Source organism: Anser cygnoides, chromosome 4, assembly GCF_040182565.1.
Source record: "Anser cygnoides isolate HZ-2024a breed goose chromosome 4, Taihu_goose_T2T_genome, whole genome shotgun sequence".
NCBI lineage: Eukaryota > Metazoa > Chordata > Aves > Anseriformes > Anatidae > Anser > Anser cygnoides.
Window position 1 is genome coordinate 8,660,450 of NC_089876.1, and position 22,455 is coordinate 8,682,904.

General features: G+C 37.1%; 1 protein-coding gene across 10 annotated transcripts in view; it reads left to right on the forward strand.

Annotated features, from left to right (window-relative positions):
* Positions 1-22,455, forward strand: part of NSD2 (nuclear receptor binding SET domain protein 2) — an 81,492-nt gene that overhangs the window by 38,631 nt on the left and 20,406 nt on the right. For all 10 annotated transcript variants that reach the window (XM_048046519.2, XM_048046502.2, XM_048046541.2 and 7 more), the window contains 7 exons: positions 3,395-3,561; positions 3,964-4,455; positions 9,142-9,286; positions 10,301-10,378; positions 11,842-11,960; positions 15,017-15,098; positions 16,107-16,231. In XM_048046519.2, the coding sequence (XP_047902476.2) occupies positions 3,395-3,561; positions 3,964-4,455; positions 9,142-9,286; positions 10,301-10,378; positions 11,842-11,960; positions 15,017-15,098; positions 16,107-16,231 (1,208 nt within the window). The remainder of the gene's footprint in view (positions 1-3,394; positions 3,562-3,963; positions 4,456-9,141; positions 9,287-10,300; positions 10,379-11,841; positions 11,961-15,016; positions 15,099-16,106; positions 16,232-22,455) is intronic.

Genomic DNA, 22,455 nt, shown 5'->3' on the forward strand with positions numbered 1-22,455 from the left:
CCCTCCATTACATACAGCACCAGCCTCACCTGCCCTGCCTATCCCTTCTGAAGAGCCTGTAACCATCCATCGTAACAAATCAGCCACAGGACTCTTCCCACCGGATTTTGTTTGTGCCAACGATGTTGTGGCTTTGGGACTGAGCCAAGGCTTCTAGCTCCTCTTGCTTGTTCCTCATGCTGTGTGCTTAGGTGTAGAAACATTTTAAATGTGCTTCATTTTACCCAACACCTTGTGGAGCAGACTGAAGAATCTCACTAGTATGCAGTCCCTCAAATTTTGTCATGCAGTCCCATAGCTTATCACTGGTGTGCCTCATTTTATCCTTTTCCCCTTTCAAATCTAGCTTAAAATTTTTTCAATCAGCGCTGCTAACTCCTCTGCAAAAATCCTTTTCCTGCTCTGAGAAAGGCAGATCCCATTAAGCACCTGCTGGCCTGGTGTTGTGTAGACCACCCCATGATCGAGAAACCCAAAATTCTGCTGGTGACACCAGCCTTGCAGCCATGTATTGATCAACTGGGTCTGCCTCTTCCTTTCAGTATTGTTCCTTGCTACTGGAGGGATAGAGGAAAACACTAGCTGTGCAGCTGATCCTTTAACCAATTTCCCCAAGGTCCCGTTTGATTGCCATTGGACTTCTCTTTGCTACTTCATCACTGCCAACATAAGAAAACAATGATCAAAGGGCCATACCAGGCCAGTGAGTTTTCTAGTAACATCTCTTACCCGGACCCCAGGGAGGCAGCAGGCATCTCTGTGGGTTGGGTCCGGTTGGCATATCAGTTTTGGGCACCACAGTACAGAAAGGACATAAAACTATTATGTTGCGTCCAAAGGAGGGATACAAAGAGGGTGAGGGGTCTGGAGGGGGAGGTGTATGAGGAGCAGCTGAGGTCCCTTGGTTTGTTCAGCCCAGAGCAGAGCAGGCCGAGGGGAGGCCTCATGGCGGCCTGCAGCTCCCTCACGAGGGGAGCGGAGGGGCAGGCGCTGAGCTCTGCTCTCTGGGGACAGCGACAGGACCCGAGGGGACGGCATGGAGCTGGGACAGGGGAGGGTCAGGCTGGGTGTTAGGGAAAGGTTCTGCACCCAGAGGTGGTCGGGCACTGGGACAGGCTCCCCAGGGCAGTGGTCATAGCACCGAGCTGCCAGAGTTCAAGGAGTGTTTGGACAATGCTGTCAGACACATGGTCTGATTTTTGTGTGGTCCTGTGTGGAGCCAGGAGTTGGGCTCAATGATCCTGGTGGGTCCCTTCCAGCTCAGGATATTCTGTGATTTTATGATTCTCCCTGCACACCCAACCGTACAAACTGCCACACCATGCCCTGTTAGTCCGCCCTGATCGCAGCACTCCCTGAACCTTCCTTGTAGGAAACCCCCATGTTCACCACAATCCCTTGCTCTGCTGCAGAACATGCATGCACCCGAGGTGATCGCCTCAGCGAGTGACTAACAGTAGTGGTGGGTCCTGCACAACGCTCTGCCAGAACTTCAGCAACTCGTGGTTCGAGGATTCTGTGAGCCCAAAATGGTGACTGGGTATTTAGCAATCCATAGTGATGTCCTTTATTTCATCCAGGAGTGTTATGAAATCAGACCACAGAAGGTACCTGCAGATTCAAAAATAGGTTCGATTATTCTAATGGTAGACACTATTATTTAGACTAATTAATTCAGCAGTTACAGCCATCCAACATTATATTGCAAAAGGAAGAGAGCATGTGTGTCTTCTTGGAACTGGGCTGTTGGATGATCAAAGGCAGATTTTAACAGGTGGTCGTAAATGTAGCATGTGCCATCTCTGTCAGCAGCTAGGACATCCTGGTTAAATACAAAATGTATCCTTTATTTCATCTGTGGTTAATTCACTGGAGCTCAGTAGTCCCTAGTTAAGAGGAATTTTACTAATGGGGACAAAATAATTACTGTTAGAGAATTGTTCCTTGTTGTGCCTTGTTGGAACATGTATTAGGCCACTGGATTGTGTCTTTGACACATACAGTCCTGAGACCTTTACCTATGCCATTCCTCTAGAGTCTCATACCTGATCTCAGATGAGTCACTATCATTCTTGTAGCTCTCGTGTACGTAGTATATATGTCTGTAATGGTTAGTAAAACTTCGTCTCATACCATTAATTAGGTTGATTTCATATTACTGTTCCAGATGCCACATCTTGAGGCAAGATCAAACCTCTTGAAACATAATTATTGGCTGAGTAATTACAAAAAGAGAGTTCTTTCGAAGTCTAGAAAACCGAGTAATAATAGTGTATGAGGCAATCAGCTAGAAGTATTTGCTGACTAAATCAGAAGGTATGCTGTGAGTGAATAACCTAACAAAATCTAGACCTAGTTTGAAAACATCTGTTGCAGATGACCATGGCTGTTATTTGTTCTTACCGCACAGAAATCCTTCCCTGATTTCCTTTTCCTCCCAGACTACATCTTAGACATACTAATATGGTAATACCTTGAAGAACTGTATACAGAATACTGTAGGGTGGATAGCTGATCCTTTCTAGCAGTGCTGACAACCACAGAAGTGTAGCTCATCACAGTAAAACTTTTTTTTTGAAATGATACCCTAATTTGAACACTTAGCAGACAATAAATCTGCAAGATTTTATGAAGGAGATGCTAGAGGACCTTTAAAGTCTGATTCTCTTACCTATGCCATCTGCCATTTAGAAGTTGGTTGTTAACTCTGAACTCCCCCATGAATTTTGAAGGTGTTAGCTTCCCCCTTCACTGTAGAATAGCTGAGATCTTTAGTAGGGGAAGGTCGTATGCCTATTTCTTACTACAGTGAGCCAGTATTCCTCTTTACAATCTTAGAAAGATATTTCTTGTCTAGATTTCAGAATTGTTCATCTTCCCATTCTCCGTTCCACCACACAAATCCTTTTCCATTCTTGCTTTGATTCCCTAAAAGCTTGGTTAATATGCAGTTGTGATCACAACTGTTAAAATCAGCTGAAGCATGTGTTGTTTTTTTTCAAGAATATTAAAAGATAAGGTTTAGACAGATTGGAGATGAGGCTGAGTGCACAGGCTATCCAAGATTTTAAAATCTGAATTTTGTATTGATTTTCACATGCAGCATTTTCAGAAAGATCCAGGCTTACATATAAGTTAATATACATAGAAAACACTGACAGATGATTGTAACTTTAAGTTCATTTAGCACAGCTTATTTTTGTTTGTATTAAACAGGTCAGCTTTTATGTCAAACTTAATAGCTTAACTCAGAGACTTTCAACCCAGTAAGTGGATTTTTGAAAGGTAAACAGTTGTACTGTGCTTTGGTCATTGTGGTAGCTATAGCAGCTTATTAGAAGTACAGAGAACAACATAAGTTGGGTCTTAAATGCTTTATTAAATTATTTTTCAGGACAGAAAAAGAGCTTTCGTCAATATCATGTTCAGTTTTTTGGAGACGCCCCAGAGCGAGCCTGGATATTTGAGAAGAGCCTTGTGCCATTCAAAGAAAAAGACCAGTTTGAACAATTATGCCAGGAAAGTGCAAAACAAGCCCTCACTAAAGCAGAGAAAATAAAGGTAAGAAGTTTCCAAATAAGGCAAGATGTGCATTTTTTTTTTAATTTTTCTATTATATGTATAGATGTAAACAGATATTCTAGGAAGCTTTTAAGATGGCTTGTTTTACAGAGTCTTGTAGTCTTACATTTCACGTACAGATGCAAAGCTTGTTATGACTTCTCACTGTTAACTATTACTTATTAAATATGTTAATAAATAACTGTTACTTACTAAAAAGGAGTACTGCTCTGCTTTGTCATTGGTTCATACATGGTATCAGTACTATCAAATACAATTCCATTTGAGTGTCTGAATTGTAATTGTACATTACACTTAGTCTCTTGAAATTGTTTTTTGTTAATGTTGGTATTCTGGAATCAAAAGCGAGGAAATTTCTCACACAGTCTTCTTACCTTGCAGATGTTAAAGCCTGTTTCAGGGAAACTGCGGCCGCAGTGGGAGATGGGTGTTAAGCAAGCAAGTGAAGCAGTAAGCATGACAGTGGAAGAGCGGAAGGCCAAGTACACCTTCATCTACATTAGGGACAGACCTCATCTTAATCCTCGAGTGGCAAAGGAAGTTGGCATTGCTGTGGAGCCGTTAGAGGAGATAGATGAGTCATCTTACTCAAACGAAGAAACGACTGAAAATCTGAAATCAATGAAGGAGTCTGGCATTCCTAACAAGAGGAGGAGAAGGACATCAAAATTGTCTGCCACTGATGATACACAAGAAAGCAGTCAGTCGGGGACTAAGAATACTACTCCTCAAAAGTCATCTGATCAGGCAGAATCCAAAAGAGGGATAGGCTCCCCTCTCAATAGAAAGAAAACTCCAGCATCTACTCCACGAAGCAGAAAGGGCGATGCAATATCTCAGTTTTTGGTCTTTTGTCAAAAGCACAGAGATGAGGTTAGTCTCTTTTAGCTCTTACTTCACTTTAGTTGACAAAAGCTAATTGTTACGATTGAATCCATAATATTCTGGGTTTGAGGAGGTGTGCCTGCATGAAATCTTGGTCTAGACAGTAACAGAGAAAGGAGGAAATGTGGATAAGTAAACAAAATAGTGACAGTGCCATTTTGCTTTAAGCATGTCACATTAGTATCTTCCTACATAATCTAACATGTTATCTTCCTACATAATCCAACAGTCCTTTTTCTTAGCTTTAATTTTTTAATATACATAAAATATAGTAGATATGCATACATATGCTCAGGCAAATATAAAAAAGGTTATGCAGTTTATGGCCATCTACTTATAGCTAGCTTGTACATTCTTTTTGATCACGTGGCTCAAATCATACAGTGTATTCCCTTGTCTTCAAACTCCTCAAAAACTACATTTGTCTACCTAGAATCCTTTGCTGAACTTCAAAAGAAGCTTCAGCAGTTACCAAAGCATGTGACAGTGACTGTCAGTGTGCAATCAGCTGGGACAGAAGCTAGGCCTTTTTGAGAGTATTACACTCCGTGGCAAGGTAGATTAAATAACTACTTTAATACCAACATTTCTTATGAAGACTGCTAGAGGCATAAAAGCAGTACCACTGTTCTAGCTCATTACTTTAAAATTATGAACATCTGAACAACAATCATGAGCAACCCTTTGCAGTACAATTCCATGCACTGGAAGAATCATCAGTTTTGATGTTTTGTTTTAGTTGTACTCTTCTGTAATACTCACAAAGGGATCAGAAAGTTAGAGATTACTTTAATTGTCTTTAACTGTTGATCTGTTGACTTCATTGTAAGATATTTGTATTAGAAAATATTAACAAATCTGAACTTTATGAAGAAAAATTGAAAAACAGATTTTGTTCTAAGGAAATAAATTAGTAGTAGTTCAACTTAAGGATCTTTTTAGATCATTGCAACTCAAGATCCTCTTGGGAGTTAAATGAACACAGTGTACATATAGCTTTTTGTGGATTTGGTTCACTTGAGAAAAACATTAGCAGTTCAGTTTGCTGGCTCCGGAAACAAGAGGGTTTTGTACCCGGACTATTAAATACCAATTTTGAAATATTCATTATGAAAAGTTGTATGGGAAAAACATCTGTCTCATGTTTGAGAGAAGTGAGTTCTGTTTCCAGTTCTTCTGTAAGTAACTTGTGTAATGGCAAGAGGGCATTTCCTTGGCCTTTAAGGTAGGTAGCAAGAAGTCTTGTGCAGTATTGAGGCATATGAAATTACTTCTCTGGAAGAAATTAGATTTTTATGATTGGTTTTATGGACTCTTAGCTGAACTCATCCTACTACAGAAGAGACATGCTGTGTCTCTGATGTTACATTGCTATTTTCTGCACCAGTTATCAAGTTTCATTCCCTTCTATGGTTATACTGTAGCTTTCAACGTAATAGATGGAAAATGCAAAGAATATTACAATATTTGACATAGAAGAATTGATTTGTCTTCAATGTCACTTTGGGAAACTGAAAAACTTACATAAACTTGAAAATCACACTGATGATAATGTTTAATATTACACAGAGTTATATAAGTAAAAGGAAATAAGTTTCAAAATACTACATATATCTTGAGAGAGGACATCCTACCATTTCTGCCTAGAATACCTTTTAATAAAATCAGTCATGAAAACCCAAATCCACGATTATGTGATTGATGCTGTTAGATACAGAAGCATTTCTGTGCATGGAACAGATGTAGGTTATAAAAACAGCAGATAACAGACAGCTGCAGCCAACAGTCCCTCTAACAGATTAAGATCATTAGAGCCTGTTTTTTCCTTTCTCTTGATGTGAGGAGGGCTAGCAAAGAAGGTAAATACAATTTTGGATATTTATGCTTCTTGCACTAAACCTGTTACCTAAGTTTAGTTAACTCTTCAGGCCTGTCGGGTTGCTTTTAAAAGGGCAGTTCTGTGGCTTTGGTGGAAGGTGGAAATTGTATGCAAACGAACATTCAGTGTTTTCCTTTCTCTTTGGCGTATCTGGTTCAACTTGTGTAGTTTGCTTTCCATCCAAGAGACTTTTTTTTTTTCCTCTTGTTTTAGTTATTCTGATATTTTAGATGTAGTGATAACATCAGCTAAAAAACAGACCTCTTTTTGACCCATTTGTATTGGTGGCATCTGAGAGATCAGAGTATAGTTCCTTATGTAGTTACATAAATATATTAAGGAGAAAGTAAAACTGGATCCAGAAGAGGTTCTCTGGCTCCCAGACTTGGGAAGAGATGAAGGGAATGACTAAAGACTTCTCATTCAGGGCCTCTAATAATCACACAGTATCTTAAAAGTAGAGATGTTTCTGCTGTGTTTTGTTTGGAGTCCAGATTTATATGGTAGTAGGATTCGTGTATCGGTTTGGTTTTATTATTTACTACTTTTTGCGTTACTTTTCTGAGGATAGAACAGTGAGAAATAGTTGAAATTTTCAGAAATTAATGGCGGCTGCTTGAAGCCTGGAATTGCTGCTGGAGAATGGTTTTAGTAGGCATGCTTCCCTGAAGAGAGGAGGCATTGAAAACTTGGACCACTTTCATAGTTGTAGTGATATGTTAAGTATTTCGTGCTGTCACCAAAGGAATTCAGCTGTATCTTGTACTGTTGGCATTCTTGTGGACTTCCTCTGAGAAATAAAACCACCATGACAGTTACAAGGGAGTGTCTGACTTGAGATGAAGATATTCAGTGAGAGACAGACAGTTCTACTGTTCGTATGAATACATTGATTTGGGCCTTGAGACTGTTTGGAGGTAAATTAAGAAATAAGTTCATTAGTAGGGTGTACAATTGAAGATTTCTGCATATATAAGAATCTGTTTAACATCTAGACAAATGAGTGAAGGTAATATGCTTGGATGAGCAGTACGTGCCTGACCTAAGTACCATGTTTTCCATACCTATAGTAATATTAATTCCCAGATCCAAGAAAAGATCTTCCATTTTTTTCTGTAGCATATTTAGACTTTAAGAAATACTGTGGAGAAGTGCATGATTTTCACATGTACTGTTTCCACTACGTATGCCAGGAATCGAGTATTACACCATGAAGACTTTGGAGAAGACTGTTGGGCAGTCCTTCTTTGTGCAGCTTCCCTCATTAAGAGCCATGGGTTTCTCTTGCCTGCCATTTCACAGCACTCCTAATTGACAGTTGTTTTTGTTCGTATTTCGGTGGGACTGGAGGTGACACTAAACTGCATATTGTTTGTATGAACAGAGCTAGTTGTTTGTTTGAAAATGAAATAACTCAATGCCCTAGTTGGGCAGAATGAGCTATGCACTCAGCAGACAGTGGTCAAAATTGATGTTAAATTGGTTGCCTGAAGAGGTGAGATCTGTGGGAGATGTTTCTTGTGGGTCTGTGTTCTCCCCTCTCAATAACTTTTTGGATACTTTGCAATGTTAATCAAACCTTGAACAGAGGCTTCCAAAGGTAGTTATATTCTGCTAGCAAGTATTTTGTGCCACATAGAAGCAGGAGGACTCCACTTGGGGAAAACGTACAGCATGAGTTTCCTTCCTAGACACTGAATAATCCCAACGGGAGGAAGGTCTTACTGTTATTCCAACTCCTGGAGGAGCTTCACTGGTACACTTCGTACACTTGTACCTTGCTTGATACCAGGAAATGCAGCGTTAAGACACGTTCTTAGAAGTTAGGTTAATTATTTCCACAGAAAGATTGTCTTTCTGTTCTGTTGAATGGTGTTACTGTTAAAACGTTTGGCTCCGTTGGCCTGCTTTTTATTTTGCTCCGTGGTTTTGGGGTATTGGTTGCATCACTGCAGTAATAAATTGTGGGACTCTGGAGAATGCTGGGTAATGAGGTAGGGACTGAGGGCTGGTTTTAAAGCTACTGTTTCATTTCTGTAGATTTCAGAATCTTAAAGCTTTCTGACTTCTGTGATTTATTAAATCTGTTTTTCCTTAAGTGAAAGTACGAAAATACTGAAGGAGTTTTTTGTTTGTTTTTAGATAATGGCATTTCTGTGTGTTGAATAAAGTTCCTAGGAAGTCTCTTAACTTCCATAATGATGGCTATTATGTATTATGCTTATATTAAGAAAATATTCACAGCTTTTTGAGCTCCCATATACTATTTTGTATAAATAGTATAAAATGATAAATTAATAGAGAAGAATGTTGCGTCAGATGCTAGCTTTTGTAAATCTCTCTGCTAAGATAGGAGTACGTAAAGGAGTACCCCTATGTATAACGAGTTCTCCTGTGGATTGGTGGATGTCCTTGTAGGCAAGCATTTATTCCATTATTGCTTGTCTGTTTTCTGTGGAACAGGATTTAACTTCATCCAGAATTAATAATTTTTGGAATCACCATACCACAAGATCTACTCTTACTCAATTTTCTGAATGTTAAAAGGGCAAATAGATACTTCCAAAACGGTACTTAATACTTCTGAATCTGCTAAAAGATTTTTTAGAGAGAAGTGGCTATTCAAAAAATAAATACAGATCAAAACTGGATACGAAATGTTTGAACGTAGTTCTGTCTGCAGCAGATGTTAGATAACTTATTTGTATCCAGTTTTCCAAAGCAATAGAAGAATATATGCCATTCGTTTCAATGGTCACCTTTTTTTTAATAAAACCCTATTTCTGCATGTATAGGTGGTTGCTGAACATCCAGATGCGTCAAGTGAGGAGATTGAAGAATTGCTTGAATCGCAGTGGAACATGCTTAGTGAAAAACAGAAAGCTCGCTATAACACAAAGTTTGCCATAGTGACCTCTCCCAAATCTGAAGAAGACTCTGGTAAACGTAAAACTGTGCTAGTGTACTCTAACTAAATTTGATATACATAGTGGTGTTAAACTAAGCACATATTTGAGACCTGTAGGGAAAACAGCTTTCACTGTTTTCCAGTTTTAATTCTTGGTGTTTGTGCCAATAGCAAAGGAATGCCAATGGTTACAATAAAAGCAACCCATGAAGTCTACATTTCTTGCTCATTGTTCTGAAAAGTTGTTATATGTAAACCTACTGTTTAGAGATTGCTGATTTCTCATTCTTCTTCTGCCCATAAGCAGCTGCCATTGCGTCCACTGCCTGTTACTAGTGGATGATGGGAAGGGAAGATGAAGTGTTACTACTAGTAAAATCTGAGTGTTTTTTTTTTTTTTAATAGAAGATTTAGGAAATGGTTTTAAAAGTGTAATGAGTGCTACACCTTTTCTTCATATGAATACCTAGAGTATATTACCTCATCAGCATCAACTCAGGAAGAAGTATTCCAAACTTTATTCTGAATCTTTCATCCACTTGGCATTTTATTGTGCTACGCAAAGTTTTTAGGACGTTGTACAAGATTTCAAATACACTTTTTTTTCTTCTTTTTTTGTTGCTTTTGTCTAGCATTTAGTTTTTATTAAGAGTCTTAACTATTTTGCAAAATATTTGAGGATTTTGGAGTCATGTATTTGAGAAAGAAGGAGGAAGATAGTTTGGCATTTGCATGGACTTTATCAAATTTTAATAGATATCACTTTTCAAATTTAAATAGTTTTATAGCACTGTAAGAATGCATACTATGGAAGTATTAGAACCAACAGGTGCTGCTTTGGGCAATGACAAGAATGAGAGGGAGTGTTTGAAAGTTTGTGAGACTTGGAAAAACTTGTATAAAAATGGCAGTCAGTTTTGTTAACTATCTGTGTGTGTGTGAAATAACATCATTTTGTGGAAAATTGAAAAGTTTTTAACTTTAAAATTTAAGTGTCAAATATTTGGATATCAGTTTAAAAGAAAACACATTCTGTATCTCTCAAGGTTCATCATTGAAGAATATTGGAGAGGCCAAACGTAAAGTGTTTCAAGACTCACCTAAAAGGAGATCAAGATCCAGAAGTAATTGAAATTTGTGTTGTGTGCAAATAGTTCATCATTATAAGTAGCTATTGAGTGTATTTTTTTATGTAATCACCCACGTATCATAATCACTTTATTTTATCTCAGATGTTGTCTTCCTTGACGTTAGAATTTTAATGGATCCCAAATTAAATATCTAAACACTGTAGTGCTGAATTTTGTTCACCTTCCTCAGTGTCATATTGCAAGAAATGTAATTGAAATTGTACCTGTACCAGGTGTTTCTAGTACATATATTGTGTACATTTATAGTTATCTACAGATGAAAACATGTCAGTTGACTCGTTCCCCTACCCAAATCCTCTTATCTTAAACTTGGAAGAATATTGTGGGATTTCTTTTTCTGGCTTTTTATAAGTAGCAGGTTCTCCTGGAGCCATTTCAGTCTGTTTTTGTGGATTCAGAGTTTGATAATAGAATATGTCCTAGATTGTTTAGATATGAGCATTAATTTGAAAATTATTCGTATTTTCAAGTTATTTCAAATATTTTTAATATTTGTAACTATTTGTTCCCACTGGAATAGAAGAATGCTTGTAGCTGTAGGGCAATTTTCAGTTAACATAGTTGTGCCCCTGGAGCTTGCAATCTTCATAATAATAATACTCTGTAGCTTCATAAACTAGAGAGTACTGGAAAGTGTAAAAATGTTGCCATTTCATGCTGATGAACCAGACCACTTCCTAAACCTTCATCTGTCTTTTTGAGGTAGAGCAAGTGTAAACAATTGCTGAACCTATGGAAAGGGTATGTAGGTTAGTCACTGAGCTTTCATAATTTAGCCAGCTGCTTGGACTTTACAGTGAATTATCATAAAAATGTGTGAATACGTCCATTTTGGTTTAAAATGACCAAAGTGAATCTGTTCTTAGGATTTTGGTTCACAAAGGAAGGGGATCTTATGGTCTCCCATACAACATAAGTAAGCTTGTTGGAAAGCATCTGGAATTGCCATTTCCAGAAAGAGAGAATTAATCTGTACAGTTGGTGCTATCTTGTCTATTCCAGAGGCCACTTAATAGGTGTCTCCAGTAACTTCACCAGTATCAACTGGAGAACTCCTGAAGGAGACGTAAACATTTATTCAGTGCTGAGACACTATTATAAAGTGGCAGAGGAGTTAAAAGCTGTATAGATCAAGCATGTGTAGTCTAACAATATGAAACAAATGTTGGGCAGTAATATTCAGATCTTAAACTAGTGCTTTAGTCTTTCTAAAATGAGTATTAAGCAGTTGATTTGGATATGTCTAGAGCTTGCCTTCAGAAAGAGAAACCAGACCTTAGGTATTAAGAGGTCATCAAACTGTGTTAATGTTTAACCGTGTTTTAAAAATAATGACTGAAAGAAAAGTAACTTAAATAACTAGATCAGTTCAAAATAATTTGAAAGTGGGTTTTAGATTATTTTTCATGTAAGTTTCCCCCATCCCCCATCCCAAGGTAACTTACATGGAAATAAAAGAAACCAAAAAAAGAGGACAAAGGAACCTACAGAAGATTTTGAAGTTCAGGAAGCACCTAGGAAAAGACTCAGGATGGATAAACAGAATAATCGGAAGGTAATTATGTTGTTGGTTTGTTTGGGTGGATTTATAGCAGCACCAATCACATTGCTGTAGTTAAGTTTGTCAGCATTTCCATTTTCAGGATAAAAAAGTAATGTGTGTATATCAAACCAAACTGTTGTAAATATTCAGAGAAACATGAGCTTGTTGCCATGGGGTTTCTTCTTTGTCTTTGAGGATGGAGATATAACAAGTTGTTCTTGTTACGTAGACTGTGGTGAAAATGTATGCTGAGAAAGTCTGTTTCCCAAAGGAATGTGCAGAGGCATGACCTTTCAGTATTGTCAGCTTTATAGTTCTTTTTCTTTCCCCGTGAATAAGAATTCAGGAGTGTATACAGGAATGTATACAGGAATCTTTAATATGTTAGTGAATACTGCTTGTAGACTCTCTTGTGGGGAGAGAGGAAAGCAAGTAAAACAAAACAGGAAAACTACTTTTCAGGAACTGGAATGAAGCTTATAGTACATTATAGTGACACACTGCCCAATTGCTTAAGTTAGGAAACTGCAGTAAGTATTACCGTGTCTCTATCATGCAAATCACAAGCTTCTTTTCAGTATAGCTTGCTTGTGACAGTGAGAGTTGTCCTTATGTAGGTCACTAAAACTAGGTATATGGATGTCAGCTCAAATCTTTGAGATGCTCAAGCATAGGTTTATTTAGCTGTGCATTTAGACCAGTGAACTTCGTAGGTTTCACATTTGTCGAGAGTTTAGCTCACAGGTGTTTTCAGATATGTTACAAGAGCACCATACCATAGTGTGAGTATTGCAAACCTCGCTTCAGGACTCAATAGCACGTTGGTTAAATAAAGCAAGCTAGTATAAGGAAGGTAGTAGATTTTTTAAATCAATTCTGGAGGTCACGTTTATAGATGTCAGTTTGTTTGATAAACTGTTCTTTTAGTTGCTTCTGTTGATATGGTGGATATTAGACAATGTTTTTATGTTCAATATAAAAAAATATTTAGAATTTCAGATAGCCAGGCTTATTTAGTTTATTAGTAAGGAGTAAGGATAATTCTTAGAGAAGTTTTATTACCTTTGCAGAGAGAAGAACCAAAAGTGTTTTTTGCACTTTTTGCTCTAAAAGGTCAGTCATTGAGTATCCATTTTATATTCTAGGATAAATTTTTGTACCCTTTTTAAACTTGTCTAATTGATTTGAATTGACTATAATGCACTAGATACAGGGAAATATTTAAGTTTATTTATTGCAGTTAATTCCTGCTACGAAGTCCCTGTTTTGACTGTCACCAAAGTTCCTTCTCTACTGTCTGACCTGAATTTGTTTGCAACAATTAGCACAGATTAATCAGAAGTAGAATGAAAGGTGGTTGCAGTATAGTTCACGAAGGGGAGCTTTGGGTATCTTTCGATACCGTGATGCAGGTGTGACAATTAACAGGAAAAAAATAAATGATTGAGATAAGTGATTCTCATAAGATGCATATAACTGATCGAGCTGACTCAGTAATTTGTTACATACATTTAAAAAGTGATGTCTTTTGTCTGGTCAGTTTATCAGAATTAGTTACAAGGAGTCTGGTATGTATAAAAACTATGCAATTCAGAAACTAGATGCATATGGCAGTGTTTTTTGTGCTTCTGTCCACAGATGGGTCAGTTATCATAGAATTGCTGCCTTCCCAGTTTTTAATAGATAACCTCTTAGTCTTTTTCCTGCTCCCACCAGCTGTGGGTACTTCTAGCTGTATGTGCTGCTAGTAAAAATGTAGTGAACAACAGCAAAAATGTCCACACAGCGATTCAAAAAAGCAAACACTTAACTATACACCTTCCTTCCTCTAGTCGCAGTTTGCTTGAAGGCTTATGTTAGAATTGCTTTGGATAGGTGAAACTTTGGTGATTTTTCACAACCACTTCTTGCATGAGAGTTGTGCGTTATCCTATCCTTTTCGTCCTCAGCTCTTACGTACGAAATCTGAATGTTGTTGCACAAAGTCATAATAGGTATATGAAAGTTATGAAAAAAAATCTTTAGTTCAGTGGTGCTTTCATGACGTATAGAAAATGCACGTTAACACAATGGGAGTTCTGTTAATCCTGTTTTAAATTGAGTGAACTGTACTGTACATTTTCAGTCATTTTACACAGCAGCATCAGTGGTAGGGTGGCTTAGACATCAGTAGAAGTGCATTGTAGCACATCTGTGGTACAGTATCCATTCATATTTGTTTTTACAAAGGAAACCAGTCTCTGGCTTTCAAGGTGTTCACCTGGACATCTTTTATAAAATTGTCAGACAAAGAATATGAAAAAGTATCTAATTCTTTAGAATTTTTTCTTACTGATCATCTGAGCGTTTGGCAGGGTTAAACACTTGGCTACAATTTTAGGGACGTACTATTTGAATGAATTTGTAATATACAAAGAAAAAAACAGTGGCATCATGTGTAAGGAATAGTGTCTAATTTTGACACAGTGTTGACAAAATTTCCCTAGTTTTTGGCCTTTTACTACATTTAATGATAAATTCTCAGTCTGGAGTGACTTTATGCACTCTATATGATCCCTTGAAAATAGTGTTTATATTTTGGAAATGCTGGAACAATCTTAACCATAGTAATTTTAAAAGTGGCACTGCTATAAGTTGTGGAGTTGAAAGCAAGCCTCTGAGACTTAAAATTCTGCATTTATTCTTAAATTTATATACTACTTCTGCAGTTTACCTTTAATAATTAAAGGTTTTAATTTGACCAGTATAGACAAAGAATAGTAAGGGTCATCTACATGTTTTATTTTCATATAGAGCTCCCCTTTTTGATATGCTGAGTTTGGGATGGATAAGTGGGATGCTGGAATACCTTGTTCTTTAATTTTTCTGAATTGTTTATGGGTTTGTACCCTGTGCTGTAGATGAGCTTTAAAAAAATCACTTAAATGGGGCTAGCTTAACTACACCATTCAGATATTTGTAAAGACACTTTCTTTTTAATAACATAAATCCAGAAGTAATTGCCAGTTTTGTCCAACCACTCATAAATTAGGAGTTTTTTTATTTTTTCATATTTTTTTTTGTGACAGAGGGAGACAAGCAATGACAAAACAGCAAAAACAAACTCTACTAAGGTCACAGAAACCTCCTCTTCACAAAAGAACCAGTCAGGTAATGTGGTCAGAATAAGTTTTAATGTAACTTTTTCAATTAAATAATTTTAATATAAACAGGTTGTCTGAGGCAGCCGCTTAGATTTGCTGACGCAGTAACAAATTACAGCCACTATGCCACAGCTCGGGGGGGGATTGTGCCCTCTTCCTTCACTCCCACCATATTGCAACATTATACTTGATTGAAATTGTGTATTGCTGATTTAGAGCAGCAGTTCACAAGTTCACCATTTGATGGCACCAAATTAAAGCTGTTGCCGTATGATCTTGGAAAGCAGTGATACAAATCCTACTGCTCCAATTTGTCATTCTTCATCTGCCCAATAAAACAAGTGCAGTGACCATCAATGTAATCAGTTACTATGTGGTTTTAGACCTTGTAAATGATGCTTGATGGGAGGCAGTGTGGCACATGAGAGGGAATTCTAAATCACCTTGGACCAAAATCCAAAAGTCAGTCTTATTAATGATGTTCAAGTTTAAGATAACTGCTGTAAGAGCATGTCTCTAGGTATTATAATGAAATGCCAAAGATGAGTAAGCTTCAGAAAGTTCTGCGCAATGTAGAAGCGGTGACATGCCGTAGATAATGTCTGGTACCTGGTCCCTGTATGTAACCTTTCTCTTGGCAAAGTATTAGTGATACTCATTGAGATGAGATCACATAGGTCTTCTAGAGTTTATCTGAGGATGTAACTGTTACCTCTGCTTTAAAGAGGTGATAAGTCACAAAGTCTTTTGATTTTAATAGAAATGAGTAAAATAACTTGGGGAAAACATTTCTAGCCATTTGTAGTACATATTTGCTTAATAGAAACCTTTATTTTTAAAGTCAAGACAAAACACGTGGTTTCAGAAACTTCTTGTTCTCTCAGCCTTACGTAGGTTCCCAGAAGACCTACCTAAATCATTCCTTCCTTTACTTGAAGGAATATTTTAAATGGCTTCAGGGAGATAACGTTTTAAAGTTCCAAACTTCACTTTGTAAACCAAAATTATTTTACAGCAACGAAAAATCTGTCTGATGCATGTAAACCTCTGAAGAAGCGAAATCGGGCTTCAGCAGCAGAATCTTCAACTCTTGCTTTTAGCAAGAGTTCATCTCCTTCAGCTTCCTTAACTGAGAATGAGGTAAAAAAAAAGTGGTGTTTGCACACAGCCATTTAATTACAGAAATTTTCAGGTGTGAATCTTTTTGTTTAAAAACAAAAAAACAAAGGCGAATTCTCTAACGTTGGTGCTCTAGACAAGTTACAGTTCTGGCCTCTGTGAAACCTGTTAATGTGTGCATTGCAAATTCATTTATTGTAACAAGAACGTCTGATTTGGGGACGTCGAGATATTATTGTGGTTTTTAATGTATTTACCAACAAAGTTTTAGAATTGTAACCTCCTATTAGAGGCAAAGTAAATGCCAGTGTGTTCTGTATTTTCTTCTACAGACTTTATGTAAGTGTACTACATTAGTTACATTATGTAACTCAATATTGTCATGTTGCCATAGCTTTTATATTGAAGCAAGTTTCCTAATCCTCTGTTTGATCTAGAACTGGACAGTTTTCTGAGCAGAGCCCCTTTAAGCTCAAATTAGTTTTCAGGCTGTTTAAGTGCTATTTCTCTGTGATGCAAATAGCTTCATCGCCAGTAGAGTTAAGCAGGCAGTGAAGGATGTATCTTTTTGATACTTACTAATCATAGTCTTAGCTCTGCATATTTGGAACTGTAATTCTTTTCAACTGACATACAATAAATGAAATGTATGTACCAGAAGTGTATTCATACAATCCATTAAAACCATTCCCCAAGTCATCTACACTATTAAAACAAATCAGCCAAAGAATGGCAGCATGAGGGTGAAGTATGCATGCTGTTTCGCAGGTGGGTTCAGAAATGTAGTTGGTAGGATTTAGGAAAATATCCATGGACAAACAGCTTCAAGCAGTTTGTATTGCAGAAGTTGTAGAGAAAATACTTGCCTGCTAATGAGGGAGTAGGGCTTCCGCTATCGTAGAGACTCTTTCATCTCCCCTAACAAAAGCATGAGGCGCTTAGACGCTATAATGAATGCAGTTAAAATATCTAGACTATGTTCAGTAAATGGTTTGCCTTTGGGGGTGGGGGAAGATTGCATGTTAATGGCTGTATATCTTACTGTAACTTGAAAAATTCTATCAAAAAAAAAATAATCCCCAAATTCTCCCTCCTATACCCTAATAAAACAAAAAACAAAAGTCCCACAGGAAAAAATGTCCAGGGCAGCGGTCAAGTAAAGTAATGCTTGTTCTCATTTTGTTCTCTCAACCAAGAGACTCCCAAACTGGCTTACCAGTTTCTGCCATTTTGATTTTTGTACCAGCACTTGCTGTCTAAGCTGTTTGTGTTTGGGACCATCTATTCAGCCAGACCCATTTAAGGAAAATACAATCTTTTTGATTCTAAATATGCATCTCTAAATACTGTAATCTCAGGAGAAAGATTCTCCTATTTCTAGATATTGTGTTATAAAAAAATGAAGTCTCCAGAAATCGTTCCCTATAAAAGGTTAATTTTTGTAGGATTTTGGGTTGTATCTTAACAGTTCACATGTAAAAATTGATATGGTTGTATAGGCTAAGATGATTCTATGATTCTATGAAAATCTTAAAACTTAGCTCTTAATTTACTTAGCTACTGCTAAATAGCAAAAGATGTGAGAAAAATTAACATCTTACACTGCTCGTAAGACAGATATACAAAACAGAAAGGGAATTAATTGTTCTCAAAGGTTTAAAATGTTTCAGAACAATCACAGTCAACATAACAGAAATGTACCGTGTCAAACAGGAGAGATTTTGCGGGTGGAAGGGCGGGATACTGGGTAGGATGGGGAATAGACATGAGTGGGTTGGATCCTTAGATGGTTTAAAGCTACACTGACCTGAACTTGTACCAGCTAAGGATTGGACCCAGTTTCTTTCCTATGATATTAGGTATATTTTGCCTTTAAATAAAACAGAAATGACAGGCATGTGTTTCTGAAGTTACTGTCGATCTATTCTACTGAACAAGGAAAGCTCTAAACCTTGAATTTTGTGGGTGGCTTTAAAAACCTTTTTCCCTTTTGTATTGTTATTTAGCACTTTTCTAAATGGCTTAATTTTTGTGTGCCCTGAGAGTATTCATCCAGAGAGAAACCTTCTCCAGAGTGATAAGGGAAAGAGTTTAAAACGTAAACACAATCGTGCCATGCCGAAAGCCTTGCTCAGCTAATTGAATAGGATGTAATTCTTCTCAACATTAAATACATTTGCTGACTAACTTTTATATTTCTGTGTTCACTATTATACTATAAATGTTGACTTAAATGATCTTCTAACAAAGGTGAAAAAAAATACTGCATATTCCACAAGCACATACACCTTCACAAGCAATATTAAGTGGATCCTGGCTGTTTTTTCTCTTTATTTCATTTTTTTTTTTCTTTTTTTCTGTTTTTCCCCCACACTACTTGTGGACAGCTGGTTCCAGAAGGGAACCTGCATATGACTGTTATTTGTCAAGGACTGTTGCTAGTTGCACACCTCTTAAATGTCACTCCATTGCAACTGAAGTCTAGGAAAGGTATGTTCACTAGGAAAGGGTGTGCTCAGTTTTTTCTTGTTTGAAAGATCATGTTACCTGACATGTTTTTTAAAGATTTCGGAAGTTTTTTGTTGTTATTGGAGGTATTTTTTAAATGGTGTTTACTTGAAATATTACAAAATGAATATGAATAGAGGCCAAATTTGCAATCAATGAGTTGTTTTGGGTGTCTAATTAAAAAGGGAAAGAGAAGGAGGGGGTGGACTTCTGCCTTAAGAACAGACAAGCATTTATAGACCTGACATATCAAAGAGTAAAAGGTAGACATGCACTCCTTTCAGAAAATTGTGTTTTTAATTGTGTTAAGATGGATGGAGAAGAATCAGTAGAGTTTTTTTGTAAGTCACTGGGCAAAATTTAGCAATACCTTATTTTTTATTTGGTATTTATACATAATGAATAAATTTCATACTTGCATACCTTGAAACAAAATACTTAATTTTACTTCTAGGCACTTGGCATCAGTAGTGATTTCCTCCAGTATTTTATGTGAAATATGATTTTGCTTAAAATCCAGTTCTTAATAAGCAACTGGTGGGGCCTGGTGTATATACTCAACACTTCCAAGTCTGCAAAAGTTCAGAGTAGTTCTGTACTGCTGATATAAGACTTGGTGTAACCATCCAAAACACGATACTTGTGAGAAGAGATGCAGGTGGTGTATTCTTGTTTTACTTTTACTTTCTCCTTCCCCTCGCCAGTAATGTGGTAGGTGCTAGTAGAGTGTAACCAGTATTTTTTAATAAATAAAAAAGGCTTTGCATTACCATTGCGGCTGGATTATTAGCACACTTTGTGTGTTTGCATGAGACATATCTGCTTTAGCTTTTCAATCAATTTTTGTGGTTATTGGCTGGCTTCATTAAATTGGATGGATTTGTTGACAGCAGATAAGTGTCATAGCATCCTGCAGGGCCTAGATACTACTTCTGAACTTTGTCGAAGAATTGTAATATTTTTACGAGAGGATAAAATAAAGAACATGTAATACTCTAAATTCTTAGCTAGTCTGTCATTCATCATAGCCTCATGAAGTATGAGCTGACCAGCAGATGGCAGTTTAAAGAAGCCCGTGAAAGATTTTGAAGGTGGTGTTTTTAACATAAGTTCTTTATATTCCCTAGAGGGAATTCCTTCCACTTTCCGTAATATCCAGTGTCGAAGCAAGCTCAATTGCTGGTTATAGCTACAACTTCTTACATTTCCAACACCTAATAATGCAAGACAGTAGCCTTAAGTTGTGCTATTTTTGTGCATATTAAACGATATATTTTTTTATTATCAATTTGAGGCAGATTTTTCTGTGTTTTTTATGGGTATTAGTATGTATACACAATGGAGAGAACACATACAAATCTTAAAAGGTAAGCTATTTGATGAAGAAGGCAGTCATGAGACACGTACAACTTGCGACCAAAACAGTACGTCAGCTCCATTTTTCAACCCTGGAGTCTAGTTGTCCTACAGTATACAACTGAAATATTCTAGGCGTGCTTACTAAAGGTAAAAATAACCGCCTTTGAGTTTCTAAGAACAGGAAGGAAGAAAGGAATTCACATTATTTTAAAGAAACTACTGCCCTAAGGAAAAAAATAGTTGAAGATAACCTCGCAGGTTGTTAAAAAAAATAAAAATCAGTGTGCTTCTGGCATTTTATTTTAGCTTCCTTCGAAAATAATTTTCTCTTCAAAACAAGATTTAAGAATAATTTAATATTTAATGTCACTTTGAATCCTCTGTGACTTAGCAGACAGTTGTTTTCTGTTTGTTTCTATATGCCTATAGTTTTTCTTTTTCCTGTTTCAAAGCACCAATAAGCTGACAGGGGTTCATTTTTGTGGAACGCTGCAAGTAATTGGACTTCTTTCGTGCTAAAGCCTCTAACAGTTGAAATGACTTGCATTGCCCACCAGGTCATACAGTTTTGTTACGATGGTTCCACTTTCACATGGAAAAAAAGTTCTAGGCTTGAATCTTGTTGTTTGGCAGCACATTTTGTGTAGAAGATTAAGTTTCTTATGTAATTATTCTCATCTTGTGTATTACCTAGGCTTCAGAGTGCAGAGAATCTGTTTACTGAATGTTTATCTAATGTAGGTTTTTATTCCACGTCCCATACCAAAGTATCATGAGTATCTGTAGGCAATTTTATAATGTTTTAAAATGTTCTCAGAGTTTTAATTAACTTTCCAGGCAAATTCAGAAATGCATAATATCCTTATCTGAAACGTCTAACTACTGCTAATAATAAAAATGAACCTTGTCCCAGGCCGTCTTTTTGCTCTTATAGTACTGTGTACACTTGTGGCACCGCATACTTAAAGAATTTATCTAGTCTAGCAGTATGGGCCAAAATACCATTCTTCAGTTCAGGAATTCTTATACTGAAATAAAGGAAATGTTAACTGTAACTCAATTGGCTCTGTCAGTTTTTCTGTCTCCGTGTGGGTGCACAATAGATTGTCTTTTGAATACAGTCTGATCTACCTGTATGTTGCTTATTGACTTATTTTTATAGAAGTTGTGCTTAGATTAAACAAACAACAAAAATCCCAGTCGTTAAGCCTTTGTTAAGAAGAAGAAAATGCAGTTGGTGTTTCTCTGTGGAAAGACTAAAGAGTTTGCTTATCAGAACATTCCTACTCCAATCTTTCTATAGGAAGCTCTTAGCCAGACCAGACCACTTCCTCCTGGATGTCTGTGGTATGGAAATCACTGACCCTGAAGTCACTTCAGGAAGTCTGAGCTTGTAGCAGTGTCCTTAGATTCAAACAGTGGAACTTAATAGCCAACAGCATTCAGAAGTCATGGAAACATGCTTCTAAAGTGCTTATAAAAAGATAAAATATCTTTTTTAATAAAAATATCTGCTAAAGATAATGGATGACCTGAGAGAGGACGCCACTTAAGCCAGCTGAGTAGCTTAAGACAACTCTGAAGGAGTGGTAGGTTAGTTTTTGTTTTGGGGCCTTTCTCTTACGGATCCTGCTGATCCTGCTGCAGAGGTGACTTGCTTACCAAACAAGAAAGCAGAATTTTCTACCATGCTCTAGTTTCAATTTATATACCCCTAGCTTTAAAATAAGTGTACATTGTGGATTTTGTTTCCATTTTATGTTCTACAGCGAGGCTTATAAAACGAGAGATGCTTGAGTAAAACAAAGGGAAGCGGGAGGGTTAACTTTTTTGGCTCTGGAAAAATTTGCCCTTTACTTGATTTTCTGACTGTTTAAGCACAACATGACAGAAGAGCAACATTGTCTTGAATATGACTAAAACCCTAAGACCGCAATTTGTATTCTTAATACTCACATGCTGTTAAACAAGCACACGTGAGTAATACAAGAAGTGTTTTTGTAAGACTGAATGAGTTGATAAAGTGTTCTGAGGAAGAATATGTACATTTTAATGAAATTGCACTTTGGTAGGTAGAAAAATCTGAAAGGGTTTGCAGCTGGTAGAGTGGTGACTCTTGGAGCCCATTCCTGTTTGTGCATCATGGATGCGTAAATGCTAGCACCTTTCTCACGTTAAATTTCCAAATTCATTTTGAACCTTCATACACTGGGCAGGGGAAGCTTGTCTGAATTGGCTACAGGAGAGGAGAATTCATAGTGAAGCCCGTAAGCACTGAAGAGTACTTGAACTTTTTCATTTTGCAATTGCTAACACACAGTGAATAGTATTTGAAACTCTTCTGCTTCGTGGGGCATATGCTTTGGCCTCAACAAATA